The 19781-nt window shown below is 27.1% G+C and overlaps 1 protein-coding gene across 1 annotated transcript in view; it reads left to right on the top strand.

The window, feature by feature from the left end:
• The window catches only part of LOC127286387 (single Ig IL-1-related receptor-like), a 158245-nt gene that overhangs the window by 98570 nt on the left and 39894 nt on the right, over positions 1 to 19781 (top strand). Inside the window, exon 3 of the mRNA XM_051312792.1 lies at positions 16834 to 17047. Coding sequence (XP_051168749.1) covers positions 16834 to 17047 — 214 coding nt within the window. The remainder of the gene's footprint in view (positions 1 to 16833; positions 17048 to 19781) is intronic.

Genomic DNA, 19781 nt, shown 5'->3' with positions numbered 1-19781 from the left:
TAAATGCTTCGCGAAACTCAATGTACCTATATATTAGTATTTTAGTTCTGATTCTAACCTCAAACTCAGCGACCTCTTGACGTGGAATGACTCATCGCTGTCTTTAGAATTGTTCTAACGATGCCAAAAACATAGGTTAAAGATTAACATAACATTAATAATCAAGGCTAAATAATAAAAACATAGATTAAAACGAATATAACCTCAAAAATCAAGGTCATATGTCAAAAATTTAGGTTTTTGACATAGTTGAGATGGACATAACCTCGAAATTAGTATCAGAGGTGAACAGATGACCCTCCTCCATAAAATTTCAAAGGTCACAGGTCAAAGGAAAACATAGCTTTAAATTTACGTCAAAGGTCATAGGCGTGAAGGCGAACTTAACCACAAAATTTAAGGTCCTAGGTCTCCAGGCTTCAAGGTCATAGATAAGACATAACTTAAAAATTCTAGGGCATAGGTTTCGAGGATTCAAGGCCTTACTTCGATCATAACCTTAAAATTCAAGGTCATAGGTCAAACATAACCTCAAAATTCGTCAAGGGACCGTTGGGTTTGAACAAACATAACTTCAATTTTTGTAATCAGCCCATCAAAATACGTAGTATAAAAAAACCGGAGATACCTATTTTAAAAAGGTTTAAAATTTTTGTAAAAGAAAGTAGTTTTTTTGAAAATTTTTCAAAAAAATCGAAAGCTACAAACAATTTTAAAAACAAGGTTTTAACCTTTAAATTACAAAAAATATAGTAAATTTTTATTTTATAATTTTTTGTGTGAAATTTTGGAAAAGTTTAGTTAAAAACACACATTTTGAAAAAAAAAACTTTTAAAATTGATACATTTTTAAGAAGTTTATGAACATTTATATTTATAACATTTATTCTTGAAAAATTCATAATTCTAAGAAGCTTGATGAAAAAAATTATGAAGCTTTATTTGAAGTGTACAAAACGGTAAAAAAAATTTGAGCCAAATCAAAGAGATCAAAGTCAACAATATGCTGGTTTTGTCATTGGAACCCCTCATAAAGTTTCCATAAATTTTGATATTGATATTTTGTGAAAAAAACTTTTGCCGACCAAATATAAATAACTGTTTGGACGGCAGCAATCGATAAAGTTAACACTCTGAGGTTTGATATATCAGTTGGCGTGTCTGATATATGATTCAAAGGACTTTTAGATTGAAGATTTTTATAATCTTTAAAAAATTTATAATATCTTTACGTTGTACAATGTAATTTAATAATTATCTAATTAGTGACAGGTAAAAGGATATACTCTCTAAATCTGAATTAGTGAAAATGTTTACTAATTCAAATTAGTAAACATTTTTACTAATTCAGATTTAGAGAGTAGAAGAACTTTTTAATGTTTCAGTATATTATATATTGTTGAACAATATTATAATGAACGAAAATAAAAATTATTTGAGCGTTGAATAATATGCTTGTAGGACTTTTTGCTCTAATTAGCAACAACACGAGAGTTTTAATTTACCAGGTGACGAGATAGCACTTGTATAATGCGCATGTGATTTGCTTTAACATATCTTTTCCTCTTTTTTTTTATTTTCTTTTTCTTTTTTAATTTACAAGACACGTGCTCGATCTCGTTGTGAACCTTCTCACCGGAGCTTTGTTTTAGTTTTGTATTCCCTTTGGCCACGACTCCTTTTGCTATCTTCGCTCCTCTTTATTGCTCCTTTTGCTCTTGAGCAGACGCTGAAGGTTTGTAAGCCACAAGTTCCATTACTGGACCATGCCTGGTTTACCTTCTGATGCGAGCCACTCATTGGTCGATTTACGATATGTTTGGTCTGCTGCTTTCCTTTTTCTTTTAACCTCTTGAACCCGTTCGTCAGACTATATACTGAAAGCATCCCATACCAACTGGGAACAACTTGAGTATTTATATAGAACCAAACTTGAGAGTTGCAATCTAATTTATATATAGATATATGTATGTCTGTATATTTGTGTGTGTATACATATATCAACTTTCAAGATTTTAAAATCTTCTTCGAAAAATATATTATCTATTTATTTTTTTTATTTGAATTTAAGAAAATTATTATAATAATACAAAAATTTTCATAAATGAATTTTTCTAATAAATTATATTAAATAAATAAAATAAAATTCCAACTTTAAAAAGTTAAATTACATTTTTCATTTTGTCAACGAGATATTGTAAATTAAATAATAAAATGTAATAAAATTAATTTGTTTCGAAGCAATTTATTGATTTGAACGATAAATTTTTTCTTTAACATCAAAGCGAAAATTTAATTAAATGTAACGAATGTATTTATACATCAAACAAATTCTTTTAAATGGTATATATATTTTTTTAAAAATACCTTTGTCAAGGTTTATACTTTATTTTAGAATCAAAAATATCTAGGTAATTTTTTTATATACCAATAAAATAAATTTTTTTATAAATATTTTAATTAAGTAAAATTCATATTTTACTAATTTATTTATATTTATTTTTTTATTGTATTTTATTATTTTATATTAATTTCAATTTAAAAAAAAAAATCAGTGAAATAAATATAATTTATCTATTCTAAGTATAGACAAGTTGAAAATAAATATTTTTAATTTGATATATAATATACTATTGTTTTAAACATATATATATATATATATTATATATCTACTTCGCCTTATTTCTGCGTATATAAGTATAATGGAGTATTATTTGCGGTATTCTATATAGGATCAAACTACTCGGGGTTTTTGCCCCGTGTTGAGGATGTTCATAATCTATACTCCGAAGGGAACTGGTGCCTGCAGGACCTTATCTAAAACTCGGCGATGTAGCCGCGCATAAGTGCACATGTGGATAATATATATTCATCCAGTACGCAGAATGCGATAATGGTATCGTCCACTCCACGATAAATTTCCACACCCGCAGGGGGCTCCAAATTGTCATATTCATTCCGAACATTCTTTGTTCTTGTCTCCTGATGATAACTATTCGTTCATTATATTATATTTTTCAAAAAGAAAATTAATGATGACACGAATTGCGAACATTTTCAAATATCCATTAACAATATAATATATAATATCCTCTGTCAGACTATATATAATCCATATACTTGAAATGTTTGACGTCATTTCATTTCATATTTTTGTTTCATATACAATATGGACAAATCCAAAAAACCGGTCGATTTCATGTTATTCACAAATTAATCTATTAATTCTTTTTAAATTTCTACTATTTTAGAATATCTCTTGATATTTGTTGTTGATATTTATACTTCTTTATTATAGGTTAATTAACACAGAAAATTATAAGGTATTAAAATAAGCTGCAATGCGTATTATTTTAATATATCAAAATGGATTAAAATTAAAACGAAAAAAGACAATTGATTTTGCGATTAAATTTTAAACAAAATTATCCATAAATAAAACGTGTGCTGGATATTTGAAATTTTTTAAATTAATGAAAATCGACCAGTTCTGTGGATTTGCCCATATGTGACGCGATCTGAAGAAAGGGACCTTATTATAGGTTATCATTAAGACAGTTTTACTTGAACTAAAAGTTTATTTTTGTTTTTTTTTAAACTGAAATTAGTCTTTATTAAATATTTTGAAGTTAATGAAGACCTATCATTTTTTGCTTCTAAGGTCCCTTTCTTCAGATCGCGTCACATATGTTCTGGTAATAATAAATTCGAAAATATGTAACTCTCTTCGTTGGCATTTTTTTAAAAACTTTTTTTCATTTTACATATTCTGCATTTATTTTTGCTTTTCATGTTTTTACAGGGTTTAAAAAATGACAGCAAAGAAATTCTATTACAATTATTATTCCCCCTCATTCTGCCTTAATATACTATATAATGTTAATTTTTCGATCACTGCTTTTTCAAAAAGACGGGTTGTAATTTACAATAAAAAATTCTCAATGTTTTGCTTTTTAAACAAAAAAAATTATCATCACCAAGAGCTTTTGAAATAGAATTCAATTTTTCCATTCTGTAATTAAAATTAGAAGACATTCAATTTCTCTTCAAAAGAAGTCTTTATTAAAATAAAATTACCATACTCTTTTAGAAAAGCAAACTTTTCTTTTGTTCCTGATGTGGATTAAAAAGCAATGAATGACCGCAAGTATGGAAGAAGAAAGGTTCTTTTCTACGTTGAAAAACCATTGAAGAACTTCCTACGAACATTATTAAAAAGTAAAAATCTTGTACCTTGAATAGTGATAGTTAATCAGGTTCTAAAAAGGGAGTTATTACTTGAAAACTCAGAGGAAAGTAATTAAGGTTCACGGGGTGGGGAGGTATAATTTAATTAGAAATCCAGTGACGCTTGTTATATATATATTGAATCGCAAAAATACATAGAGAGAAAGAGCAGAGAATGTTAATCAATGGAACGTTGTGTGTACGCGGAGAGAAGTTGCGTGACAAGGAAGAATCCCCAGCTTTAATATTCAAGTTACGATAAAGTATATATAATGGTTCTTCATGGTTGCACCATATAACATGTGTGTGGTATCCTCTGAGCCTTGAAGTGCTCTACCATGTCCTATCACCTTTGCGTTGACGTTTCGCAGCTCCGGTGTAAATCGTTTCCAAGAAATTCGTGTGTTGTGTTCACCTCGTCGTCTACAGTGTCAGCTTATATAAGCTTCTTGTGGCATTGTTCAACCTTATATGTGCATTAGTCACACACGCTGATGACATTCTGATAATCTCCGCAATTTTCCCAATTCCAATCACCGCATATTCATATCTTTTAAGTGACATCCCTGCGCATTTATATCTCGTGGTTTAATAATTCCCCATTTAATTTCCTCATGTCACTCGATACCATCCGTTTGTTCCTATATCACAATGGAGAGATTATGCGATGGAGAATTTAATGAAAAAAAAAAAGTGAAGAGAGGTTGAATTTCCCTTTTTTTTTATTTTTTAATCCCAGTAAAGAAATTTTTTCTATAAAAAAAAAATTATAAAATTCGTTTAGTACACAGAAAATTAAAAGGCATTAAAATAAGCTGCAACGCTTCTTATTTTAATCCAATTTTGCTTATTTTAATACCAAAATGGATTAAAATAACCAAAATTGGATTAAAATAAGAAGCGTTGCAGCTTATTTTAATGCCTTTTAATTTTCTGTGTATTTAATTTGTTTTATCATTAGTCCTTTTTTTTCTAAATGACAGGAAAATGAATTAAAACTCTCTCTCGCTCATCATTCGAATGGCGAACTCTCTTTTTTAAAGTTTCAAAACTTATACTATATATTGGACTTTGTAGTTACTGTTTTCAAATTTAATTAGAGCTCTTGACTGAGAAAAGGAAACGTGCCGCGGAATTCTGAAAAGGATTTTATGTGAAGGATAAAGATTATTTAAGTAAAAGGTATAATTTTGGAAAATTTTAATTAGAAAATTTTACTCGTTTTTTGCGCAAGAATTTAAATTAACTATTATATAAAAAAATAGTTAAAATTTTTTTTTTCTATTTTTCAATTCTAATCATATCAATATATAATAAGCTGTCAGAGATTTTCTATTGGGCAGAAGGTGATTGGTAACTATCGAATAATCGTAAACTTTTGAGATACTTGAATATCAGTTTGGTGACTTTCTCGACATAGCCATTTCTCCCTTCTTCTATATATCTCTCAACTTTAGAGACTGAAATTCCATGAATTCTAGGTATTTTGTAAAACTTCCTTTGCACAAAACTAGACCGACTCAGTTTGACGTTTTGCAGATCAAAAGATCGCTTCTGCTTTCCAATCTCTCTTTCTCTCTCTCTCTTCGCTTCTCTTTCGTTTTATCGCGAACGATCACTTCGAAAATGTGATTCCGAGTGGCGCAAATGTTCAATATAACCTTTTATCTTCGAATCCTCATCATAATGAGGAAGAATAAAGCTTTGATCGAGAATCGAGTGCATTAGGAAATTCAATTTTCTAAAAAAATCCCAAAAAAAGTTTTAAGATTCTTATTATATTGTAGACAATTTTTTTTTCTGTTTAATTTCTAAAAAAAAAAAGATATTTTACCCATTTTATTCAATTTGTATAACATATAAATTAATTAGAATTGAAAAAATTTTCTATTCAGTTTTTTTTCTGATTTTAATGATGTAAATTTTTAAATTCCGCCGTTGTCTTATATATTGTACTGGTGAGTTAAATAGATCTTTTCTTCCTTTGTTCATTCGACGAGAAAACTTACTTAAACCAATTAACGTCTTGGTATCCCACCTATCGAGTAGTAATTAAACTCGGATGGCTTCTTGCCGCGCGCGAACCTCAATTTCTTTTCAGAGACTCTGAGGGAAAATCGACATGATTTTTTAAACGTTCTTTTACTTCCTCCTGTCGATAATAATTGGACTGCAAGAAAGGCTATGTATAAAAGTCCATTTCTCTCAAGAACCAAGAACCATTAAAAACCAGCCAATAAAATACCATGAATTCTCTCATCCTCCCTCGATTATAAATATATATAAGAATTTAATATATTTTCTCTAAATTATAAAAGTCAATTAGCTTTGTTTTTTTTCTCATTCTCGAGAAATTATATAATTACTACTTTTATTCTTTAGGAGGGAGTAGATAAAAAAAAAATATTTTTCTTATAATAGAAATCAATAGATATGAAAATAAAAAAATTATATTCCATAACAGAAATTTAATATCTATTATTTAATTTGTGTTATAAAAAACTAGGTTTATTTCCTCTCGTGAATAATAAGTTTAAACCTTTAATAGGTTAAAGTATTTTATTATGTAAGTTATTGAATAATCTATGAATTTTTGAACGATTCTTTAATTCCAATAATAATTCCAATTCCACCTCTGTGCAAGTGGCCATATATGGCCATCGCAAAAAAATAATACTAAATTTAATTTGATTCGCCTGAAATTTGTTACTCGGGGGTTTTTGGGGTCGCTGAATTCAAATTTGAAGTCAGATTTCAAAAAAAACAAAATGGCGGACCCAAAATGGCGACCATGAAAACTTAAAATTTATCAGATTTACATGAAACTCGTTGCTCAGGGGTTTTCGGGGTCTCTGATTACGAATTTGAGGTCAGTTTTTCAAAATTCAAAATGGCGGATCCAATATGGCGGACAAATTTTTAAAAAATCAAACCGATTTGCCTGAAATTTGTTACTCAGGGGTTTTTGTGGTCGCTGAATTCGAATTTGAGGTCGGTTTTTTGACATTCAAAATAGCGGATCCAATATGGCGGACAAATTAAAAAAAAAATTTTTTTTTTAAATTTGTCCGCCATATTGGATCCGCCATTTTGAATTTTGAAAAACTGACCTCAAATTTGAATTTAGCGACCCCAAAAACCCCCGAGTAACAAATTTCAGGCAAATTGGATTGATTTTTTAAAAATTTGTCCGCCATATTGGATCCGCCATTTTGAATTTTGAAAAACTGACCTCAAATTCGAATTCAGCGACCACAAAAACCTTAAATATGATGAAGTCATATTTTTTTGGAAACTTTTTTTTCGGACCGTTTTAGGCCCACCAGCGATTTTTAACTGGACTGCGAAGGGGTTAAAGTATAATTCAATTTGTGATGTTTAAGTTTATTATCAGTCAACAGCACTGTTAAATAATTTATATATACATTGGAAATCCACTAAATTTATATCATTTTAAAAGTGAACATTTTTTTTTTTAATTAACTTAACTTACACAATAAATTAAAATATAAATTATATTCAAAAAAATTTTACTTAAAATTAAAAAAAAAATTCTTTTTTTTCTATATGTATAAAAAAAGAACATTAATATTCTGTACCATTTTATTATGCAGTAAAAAAAACATCGTCTTTTCAACCTCTAATTTCCGCTAGTGGAATAGCCCACGCAAGGGAACTACTGCTTACGATAAAAAGTCTTTCCAGTTAATCCGAAAGTTTTTCTCAGCCGCATTCTGCTTGCGATAACTTTTCTGGCTCTTGCCACGACACGTAAACTATTCGCAAGAGAAACAAGAACGAATATCCAAACTTTTCCTCACCATAAAACTGTCCTTCGATCTCAGCCAGAAGAGAGAAAGAGTGAGAGAGAAAAAGTGGAGAGTGGGAGAGCTTTTACGTATGTGAGAGCAAAGCATGAAAAAAATCGTCTTTTGTATCGAGATCAAAGAACTTTAAGCAGTTTGAAAATATTATAAAGTGAGATAACAAGTTTTTGAAAGTTGGAAAAAATGTGATTTATTAAAAAACCATATAGTAGCGTATACGAATGTTTAAAAAAGTTTGATTCTTGTACCAACATGTGCAGAAATTAAAATTCCATTTCAACTTTCATCTTTCCACTTTCACTTTCACTGTTCGACTTTCATGAAAGTGGAAATGGAATTATGAAGGTGGAAGTGCGTTTCATTTTCATTGTTTTGGCTTTTTTTTGCAAAAAGCAATGTTAAAAAAAGTTTATTTCAATTTTTTTCAAGCAGGGAAAAACTGGGGAGACACTGACCAAAGCCCTATTATAAATAGGGCAATGTGAATCAATTTCTGCATGGGTAAATGAACTATTGCTAATAAAATTATAAATTATTTGCAGTTATAACATTACTAAGTAGGTATCATTAGTGTTTTATGCAATTAGAAATGATATATCAATTTAAAAGAATGATTTATAAAAACTTCAATTGACTTAAATTACTGTCGAATTAAAAATTCAATTGTGTATAGAGTTTCCATTAATTGAAATAATTATCTCTATTAAAGTATTAGAAAAAAATAAGGTAGCTTTTTTAATTTAAAAAAGATGATAAACTTATTTTGTGAAGGTAAGTATAGTTCTTTAAGTATAAAAAAAGTTTTTTGAAAAAAAATTTGAATTTTAAGTTGATCTGGTACTAAAAATAACTTTCTTAGGTGTATCATTTTGTAAAAGACAACTTAGTTTATCACTTAGTTTAACTAAAAGAGTTATTTAAAAGCTTAGTTTCAAGAAAAAAAGTAGTTTTAAACAAAAAAATTCCATTTTCAGAAGATAACATTTTTTCCGTTCCAAATTTTTATATATAAATTTTATATCAATTGTAAAAGGCAATTACTTTCTCATGTAGAGGGAAAGTATTGAAATAAAAATTCATTTATAGAAATATAAGTAGTAAAAGTTAGTTTTAGTAAGATGACGTTTTAAATTCCTTTAATTTTAGTGATAGAAGTAAGTTTTAATCAGGCCGAATTGTCACTACAGTAATATCAGTAGTAGAATATAGTTTCGTTGCAGGCGAACAAAAATTTATTGATTCTTTGTGAGCAGTAGTAAAAATTAGTTTTAGTCAGACATAATTTTAAATCTTACAATTTCGATATCAGTGGTAAAAGAAAGTTTTGTCAGACAGAATTGTTAAAATTATTGTAACTATAGTGAATGTAAATTACAGTCAAACAAAACTTTATTAATTTTTTGTAATCAGTAGTACAACAAAATTTTAGTCAGGCATAATAATATTTAAATTTTTGTAGTTATAATACCCATGAGTTTCAAATACAGAAATTTTTTGTTCAAATACAGTTTATTTAATTCAAATAAAAAATTTTTGGTTCAAGTAAATATTTATTTGATAATAGTCGAGTAATCAATTATATGAATCATATATATATTTTTTTCAGTTCAAAAGTGAGTCGCACTCTCTAAATGTGAATTAGTAAAAATGTTTACTAATTTGAATTAGTGACTCATTTTTTGCTTCTGAATTAGTAAATTTTTTCTAATTATTAGTAACTTTTACTAACAATTAGTAAAATTTAACTAATTCTAAAGCAAAAAGTGAGTCACTAATTTAAATTAGTAAACATTTTTACTAATTCAGATTTAGAAAGCAGTTGAGACTTTCTAATCTTTTATGTAATTTTGCTATCAGTAGATAGCAGATATTTTTAAGACTTACTTTTTAAATTTTTAACTAAAATTTGTAATTTACACAGGAAATTTATTTTTAGGGCCTAATAGTAGTTTAAAAAAAAAAATATAATTGAAAAATTCATAATTATTAAAATGAAATAAATTATTAAAAATTTAATAACAGATAAATAAAATTCTAATGAAAATACTTTAAATTATTCGTTTTATATGTTTTGTGTGAGCTAAATTGAATCCTTTACTAAACGACATTTAAATGTAAGTAATTTATGTGAGACGTAAACAATTTTGGTTATTGCAGTTTGTACAAACATCTGTCGCATATCTCTGTAAAGTATATAAAGTGAAACAAACAAACCATTACTAAATATATTCACTGTGTAATTTGCAGGTCGTATATTGTAGGGCAGCCAGGTAGGATATTCACATCGTCGAGTATATCACACGTTGTACTAAACTTTGTTTTGCAAACGTTATTCATCTAAAAGGGCTGCCTGCTTAATACCTTTATATGCTGGCTAGAAACTTTCCAAATTGAGTAAATTACCTTACTACACTGGAACCTCCAACCATTGCAGCGCGCGAGTCTTATGTGCAATGGATGGAGGTTACCCTTGACGTCAAGGTTATGTCAAAAAGTGGAAACACTCAGGGCCGTACATATTATATACCTATGTATGGGATATATGTTCGAATAAAAATTGAGATTAATTTAATTCTTTATAAAGTAGAAAAATATAAATATAATTACGTACATTTAAATTATATAATAATGCAGTTTATAATATCGATAACTCCGATCGATTGTTTAAATTAGAAAAAAGGAAAAAGAGACTTGGTCTAAAAGAACACGTAACTGTGACGTTACTGCTTTTTCTTGACTGACGCCATTTTTCCCCTCTGACTCTTCTTGCCGCTGCCCAACAAGTTTTGGTAAACAACTGCAATGGTCACAGATGCAATGGTTGGAGGTTCCAGTGTATTAATATTAAAAAAAAGAACATACTCATATACATTTCTTTATACATATAAATTTCATTGTCCTGAATATATTTGTCATGTTCTAATATATTTATATTCGTTTCTATTTGAGCTGATATTTCGCACCTTTTTTATGACTCGCTATATACAAAGAACGTCTTATTATACTTTATATTGATTCGAGTAAAATATAGAAACGTCTTTCTAAAAACGCGATGATCAAAAAAGAAATGAAAAGAAGAATAAAAGTTGATTCTAATAATAGTTTTTATTAAAAAATTAAATATGATTTTTTTAAAAATATTTATATCTACAGCTGAATTTTTATAAAATTTAACACAAATCTTCATTTCAGTTTATTTATCTCATTATACATGTAAATTAATTTTATTTAATTGAAAAATGAAGATATGTGTAATTCTTGATTTATTTTCTATTAGATAAATTCATCAAATCTCTCGAGTGATAGCGTCGTGGAGAAATTTTGACATTGAACAGTCAAAATATTTCTGTCTTCGTTAATTTTGTAGCGTTACTAAGAAATTATTCTTTTTTTTTGAGTAATATTAAATTTTTCTTTTAGAGAATATTCGAAACCTAATAAAGTTTGCGTAATTTAAATTTGTTTAAATTCACAGAAAATTAAAAGGCATTAAAATAAGCTGCAACGGTTATTATTTTAATCCAATTTTGATTATTTTAATCTATTTTGGTATTAAAATAAGCAAAATTGGATTAAAATAATAAGCGTTGCAGCTTATTTTAATGCCTTTTAATTTTCTGTGTTATCATTTTTTTCATTTCTCAAGAAAATGACGCGGATCGTAAATTATTATAAAATTTGTTGTTTTTGTTCTATATATTTTCAATAAATACTTTTCTACCCTACCAAAAATTTGGCAGTACTGCGACCTATCAATTTTTGATAGGGTAAATGCACTAATTGCGGCGCGATTCGAGTCAAAACACCTTAGAAATAGAAAATTCGACATTTCTACACAGAAAAAAACTGAACTCAGAATGAGCCGTGTAGGCGGCTCATTTTGATGTGCACCAAAAATGAACCAGGTTGGTGGCGCCACTGTCTATGTCGTTTAGCATTGGCTCATTTTGATTTGCATCAAAAATGAGACAAGGTTTTTTCTGTGTATTGTATAAACTCAATTTAAGACTTATTAAACTAAAAGCTTATGTTATTTAGATATTAAAAAAAAAAATTTAACTTTATAAAAATCGATTATTTAAACAATTATGAGAAATTAAAACTGATACCGTAATTATCTATTGCGGTGCGTTTGTATCAGTTTCGGTAACCAAAATTACGTGTATTTTGAAGATACTTTTCTCGCCAAAATTAGAGCCAATGGAAATCTTAAAAATGTTTCAATTGCGCTCTCTAAATTTGAATCAGCTAAAATCCGCTGATTGGCAGTGAGTTGTCGCTAATTGAAAAAGCTATAAGAATGCAGCTGCGAATCAGCGACTAACAACTATTTCAATCAGCGGAATACTCCATTTTAAAAATAAATTTATCTTACGACGAAAATGACCAACGTTTGCCGATTCATGTTTCGCTATTTTATTAGCTGTATGCGCTGAATTGCAGTGAAAACTTTATTCGCTGATTCAAACAGTGAACTTTTAGCTAATTCAAATTTAGAGAGCGGGGCGGAAAAAAATTTGATCTCAAATAATTAAATTAATAATTGTTTAAATGTGCATCTTTATAAGTTATTGTATCAAAAAAAGATTAAAATAATTTTTTTTTTATCATTTTGCAACAGTTATATTAAATATAATAGTAGTAATAATAATAATTTCCGTATTCATTCATTCATTCCGTCTGTCCACACTTGAAGTTAGTCGTATTTTGTTCCTTTTGTTTTTCTAAAATTTTGACAATTCTTGATTTCGTAATATTTTATGGTTAACACGACGGATATTTTTATTCATCGTCATTAATTAAGTCATATACTAAGTGACAGTTTAAAGTAAAAAAAAATATTGTTCATTGTGTGCAGCACCAGTATATTTCCTACTTGGTATTTATAGAAAAAAAAGTTTCAATTATAATATAATTTTTATTATTATTTATAAATTTATTATATTATATATACATTTTTTTAAATATAATGATTATTACAGATAATTAGAACATTTTAACTTATAATTATTATTTATCTTTCATTATTTTTTCATTATTCATTATTATTTATTATATATTATTATTCATAAATTTATTATTATTAATTATTAAATTGTTATATTTTTTTATCTATAAACAATATAAAAATAGTTTGCTTTTTTAAAAAATTTTCTATTTGATTTTAATTTTTAATTTAAGTTTAAAGTTTAAAACATTACAAATTTTTTTTAGGTTTTATTTTTTCAAAATTTTTAAATATTTTTTAATTGCTTAATACTTTTTAAAATATAATTAATAATTTTCAGTTAATTTAAACTTCTTTTTGATTACATAATTTTTTAATATTTATTAATTATCAGTTAATTAAATTTTTTGAAAAAAAACATAAATTTAAAATTTTCATTTGCAACGAAATATTTATAGAAAATACAAAAAAATATTTAGCATAACTAATTTTTTGTAATTTGAAAGATTATAAAAAATTCATCGAACATTGACTTTATCAAAAATATTTATTTCTAAAATTTTAATATTTATATTTTAAAATTTTTACTTAAATTTATTTATTTATATAACATCAAACTCATTTTTTTCTGTGTATAAATAAATGATAACGTGAAAATTAGAAATATACCTATTATTAATTCAATACTCCACTGATGCAGAATTATTATTATTATTATTATTAATATTATTATTTTAAAATAACCATTGCAATTAAAGTTGGACGCGCGCTTGCGCGCGTGTAATTTTGCTAGTAATAGTAATAATAGTGATTTTTTATGAACGCGCCGTAATTGATTTACTTACCCTAGGATAAATTAAATTTTTTTGTATTCTAAACTAACGTAAATAAATTGGAAATATATAATCTATTTTTGTGCTGAAGTTCAATTATTGATTTTAACATTATTTTATTAAAATTTGTATTATTTTTGATGATGTCTGGCGCATTTAAATATTTATATTTTTAACTAAAATATGTTTGAATATAGTCTGTATTGAAACTTGATAGGTTATATGGAAATAATAACACGTATAACGTATAAGATAAAAAAGATAGGGAAACTACATCAAATGAATTAACACTTTATTTAACGATTGAAAAATGGCTTATACACTTAAACAGCTTAAAATATGTCTTTAACTTGAAATAGGGCCAATTTGAGGTGAGGTGAGGTTTTTGCATAAAAAAATCAAGAAAATTCATTTACACATTTCTGTAGAAGGATTTCCTTTTTTATTGCGTATTTAAATCAGTTTTTCATAAAAATTAAATTAATAAAATAGCCTCAAATTTACTTTATTGCAACCTGATTGAAAAACAAAAGAAAGTGGTGAGTCAATAATATTATCAAAATAAAAAAAAATATTATTTTTTTAGGTTTTATTTTAATATTTTATTTTAATTTTATTTTAATAATATTTTAATTAATAAAATTAATAATAATAATAATGTATTTTCAATTTTAAACAATTTTAAAATCATTTTGTTATTAATTTTTAAATATTTTTATGATTATACTAAGTGAACAATTGAATTTAAAGATGAAAGTATTGTTAAATTCCAAAGCAAGCAATTAATTCGTAATTTTCTTGAAAACAAACAATTTTTTAAAGGAATTTTTTTTTCTATTCATTTCGTCGATTCCATAGAAAGAAACTAATTTTCCAGTTTTTCTTTAAAGTGTATATTTTTTTATAATTAATGCTTAAAGAAAATGTGCGCAGTTGATATAACCTCAAGGAACCACAGTTTTTTTTTAATTTTATCGTTAATATGTAGGTTTATTTCAACAAATTGTTGTTTATTTATTAAAACATACTAATATATCGAAACGGTTTTCTCAGTTTTTTTTTAAATGACCTGCAAAATTTTTAAAAATGTTTTTTTTACTTCCTGTAAAAACAGTGAATTGGCGCTTGACCCCTTTTGTCATTCTACCCTTCATTTATAGAAATACGTGATTATTAATTAAATGCTCTCTGCACAGAAAATTGAAAGGTATTAAAATAAGCTGCAACGCTTCTTATTTTAATCCATTTTTACTTATTTTAATACCAAAATGGATTAAAATAAGAAACATTTGATTAAAATAAGAAGTGTTGCAGCTTATTTTAATACCTTTTAGTTTTCTGTGTGAACATAGTGCATTAGAATTGTAGGAATATACAATGAATTATTACTAGTAATCCATCCTAATGGTTTGACAAATACGATAACAAACCGATAAGCATGTTATTGTTACGTCAACAATGAAAGATTATCACATATATAGAAGTAATGTATAGGGTAGATTATAAATTATATCCATTGCAAGGTAGACCAATAATCAAATTGGAATGTTCCGAGCTGATTAAATCGATCTCTTCAATATCCCTCAGCTCAACGCATCCTTCTCTCTTTCTCTCTTTCTTCATTATTGGTCTCTTCATTTCTTTCGTGAATATCCCTTTCACTACGTTGCACACTTTATACGCGCGCAGAATTTATAATTTCACAATAATCGTTTTTCAGGTCAATGCACCTTTCTTTGCAAATATTATTTTTTTTCAGCTTTTAATTGCTCTAAAGCTTTCTTTGTGCGCGTATTTTTATTATATTTAATATAGAGACGAACAAAAATTTCTCCCAGGTCAAAAGAAAACTCTCATTAGATATTGTAAAGTAAGTTATTTTCTTATAACTTGCCAAGAGAGAAAGTTTTCCATAGAGTAAAGAAATTACTGAAGTCGTCAATAACAATATTTGCATGAGAGAAGAATCATACAAAGTTTCAGTATATATATATATATATATATATATATATATATAAACTTTTTCAAATACTTAATCTTTTCTCATGGACGGAAAGTTTGAAAATAAAATTACCTAATTTTGCAATAGTGCAATTTTTCCCGTCATAATGATAAATTATTTTCTTTCAGTATAAAAAAAAGAATTCTATTTTTTTAACTATCATGACCTTTTGTTAATTTGTCTTCTTATTAGAATTTTTTTCTTTTCTTTTGTTTTACTTTAACTGTTATAAATTTTTGAACATTAGAAGAAAAAAGTTGGGAGAATTTTTCGCTCTACGTAAAAACTTGGTTTGAAAGTGTGTTGGCTGTATTCTTTTTTTTCTCCGCAGTCGTATCGTATATTAGATATATATATATATTTTTTTTTTCTTGGACTTTCTCTACTTGGTTCTCTCTACTTCTGATCGTAATTCACGCATAATTCACGCTTCCTGGTAAATCGACCAAAGATTACCGTAATTTCTTTCGATCTTTCGAATGGGTAACGCCCAACTTAGCCTCGCGAGAATACTTGGATTGAAACAGTAATTTAAAAAGAGCCGGATGCTGAGTGCACTCGAAGCTTTTTAGCAGACTCGGATTAACACCGAGACTTTGGCACCTTAGATAAGAAAATCTCTTAATTCTCCTCAGACTTAAGCTTTTATTATTTTTTTTTTTTCGTGAAAAAAAGCAGAGAAATAAATTCCATGAAAAAAGCGCATATACTTTGTATATTTTAAGTATAGATGAAATATTTATTAGTATTCTTTGTACACAAATCAGTTTTACCTTGGTTTTTAAAAAAAAAAGTAAAAGATTTACAAGAATTTGTAAAATTTGACAAAATTTATGTTTTAATAATTCTAAAAAATTCGATAAATTGATGATAATAATAATTAAAATTAATGGAATTCATTACAGAATTTTACGATTTATTTTTAGAGAGACAGAGAGAGAGAGAAGGAGACCTATTTTGATAAAGATTTTATGTAATTGATTGAATTGATTTTAGGTGAGGAATCAGGAGGATACACTGGAAAACCATTACCCACCTACAGACCAGCTGCACAATTAGTTTCTCTAGGAGGAACTACGAGACTTTTCTGTGAAGCTTATCTCGGCAATGTCGGTCTTCCTGATGCCAAAAACTCTGTAACTTGGTCCAAATCGGACAGTAACGTGACCCTGCCAAATCATGGACGAGTATCCCAACACAAAGTTTCACGGTGAGTTTATATGGCAACATTATTTTTTCATTCAATTATATGTGTACATCCGCATGAAATGGGTCGATTTTATATTTTTAGTAGATAATCTCAATTTTCTAAATGTGGTTCAGATTTTTAATTTTTTTTTTTATGGTTGAAAATCAAACTACAAAGTGTTCCACGTTAAATTATGCATTCATTGTAATTAAAATAACTAATATTCTTATTTTTTTAATTTTTAATTAACATGAGAACTAATGGTAGATTTGCATGATAAAATTTTAAAAATGAAAAAAAATAATTTTAAGATTTGGAAAGGCAAAAAAAGTTTGGATAAAATGTTTTACTGTTCGGATAATTGTGGTTCCACTGTATTGATTTATTGAAATCTGCTACTATTTGTATACCTATTAAAAAATATAAATTAATTATAATAAATTGTATAAAAAAAAATAATGAACGCAACATAAGATTGATGAAATACATTATTTGGCAACATATAACAACAGTCTAGTAAAATATCTTGATGATTCCAAGTCTTTTTTGCAATATAATTAAAAAAAAAACATTTAATCCATCCTGGGAGGGTTTGTTATCATCCGCGTACATAAAAAATCTCCGGACACCGGCGAAGGTTTTTTATTGTAAAAGTTTTTAATATTTAAAAAAGAAATTTTTTTTTATTATGTAAAATTTTAAAATCGTCAACTTTTTTCTTTGTCTACAAAAATACTAAACGTAGAATATTTTTCTAAAAGTATTGTTTGAAAACTTTACTTTTAAAATAACGTGTGCATTGTAACCCCTTGCCTCGAGGCCACCTGAGACATTTCTCAAGACTTGAAGCAGAAATCAGAACGTGATCGAGACTGCTTCAACGTATATATATATATATATATATACTTTTTGGATCCTCAATGTATAGTTGACCGAGATCAGTCGTTTGCAGAAATAAAAGATATCAGTACTATATATATATATAAAATTTTTTTTTTATTGTGAAAATTGTGTCCTGGGTGCGGAAAAAGTCTGGATTATTATTATAGTATATCGCTCGGGAACAAACATACACTTTGCAAGCAGAAAGATATAGTATAGGAAAAATACATACATACAGACAGAAGTTGTTCTTGTGAGAAAATTGTGAAACCACTACATCGGACTATCTTGTGTAATGAACAGTAAATTGTACTTCTCAAAAACCTTTTCCACTTTAATTACTTTCTGTCAGTTGCATTCAGAGGAAAATCTTATTTAGGTCCTCGGTCTAATGGAAATTTAACTTTTACTTTTAATTATTTAAATTTACCAGATTGACAGCAACTTTTCTAGTTTCAAGTTTGTAAATTTCTCTATACTTGTACGTGTATAATTCCTAGAACAGTTTGAAAACCTCGCACTCTTGCAAAAGTTTTAAATGGACATTCAAAAGTATAATTTAGAAGTTTTTATGCAAAACATGTATTATATATATATACGAATTAATTATATTTATAAATAAAATAAAATTTTATCGAAATGTTGATTGTAATTTGTTAAACAACAATTTTTTGTTAAAAAGTATGTTTGATATTTTTCAATTATATTCTGATTAAATTTGGTGGTTTTGCATTTAATAGCATTTATATATTTATTAATTAAATACGATATACAGTGTGTGTGTGTGTGCGCGGTTTTGAAATATAATTATTGTGGTTTTTTGTCGTAAAAACATATTGGAAATTACCTATTTCTCATTTCTACATTTATTGTGTATAAGAGGAAGAAATATTTTCGCGGTATTTGAGTCGTAAGAAGTGTGGTCTTTACAGACAAAATGGAAGTTAAGATGAATGAGAAAAAAAAGACGACAGTCGTGGTTTCGCGGTATACCTGATCGCCTCGGCCGCATTTCCAAGCGGTGTGGTTAATAGGTTACGTTGAAAATCAACGGCACAAGATCTTCAGTCACGGGAGAGGTATATAAAGAAAAAAAAAAAAAAAAGTTACCGGGTCTTCTCTTGGGTGGGGGATGGGAGGGAGATTAAAGCACATTCTGATCGCACTATATTTAAAATATAACATTCAAATAAACATATTAACATGCGATGACAATTTTTTTTCTATAATTTAAAAAAGACAATATATTAGAAAAACATTTTCTTTGCACAAATTTAATATAGAATTTCATAAAAGATAAACACAAAAGGAGAGAAATAAAGGGACAGGAAAAATAAGAGAGAAAGAGCTTAACTTTTTTTTTTTCTATTCTTCGAGCTGTCTTTCTTGTAAGAGGAATAAAAGGGTAAAGTGGATAAAAGTCAAACAAAATGATCGTTATAAAGGAGAAAAATTGTGTAGAGAATTTATCTATAAAAGAGCTTAAAAATTAATAAAAGAATAATGGAGTGTGTTAAATAAATGAAATTAAAAACTTTTGCGCGACAAATTTCGAGTTTGTGCCCCATAAATTTAGTATATTATTAACATTAAATAATCTATATTATTCGTACTATTTTGAATTATATACTCTCAATGAAACTATAAAATAGATTTGAAGTTATGCAACTGAAATTGCTATTAATTGAAAATGGCACTATTTCGAATTATTGTCATTTGAAGCTTCCATATTCTTATGAAATAATATATAGTTAAATCATAGAATTTAGTCTAATGATATGAAACTATATTATAGTTAGAATAATTATACATTGAAAGCATAATTAACTGAAAATAGCAGTTAATGTATTCACAGAAATAAATTAATTTTCAA

This window comes from Leptopilina boulardi, unplaced genomic scaffold (genome assembly GCF_019393585.1).
Source record: "Leptopilina boulardi isolate dan_hultmark-lab unplaced genomic scaffold, ZJU_Lbou_2.1 LbouV2_354, whole genome shotgun sequence".
Lineage (NCBI taxonomy): Eukaryota > Metazoa > Arthropoda > Insecta > Hymenoptera > Figitidae > Leptopilina > Leptopilina boulardi.
The sequence above is the reverse complement of the archived record's forward strand: the minus strand, read 5'-3'. Positions and strand labels throughout refer to the sequence as shown.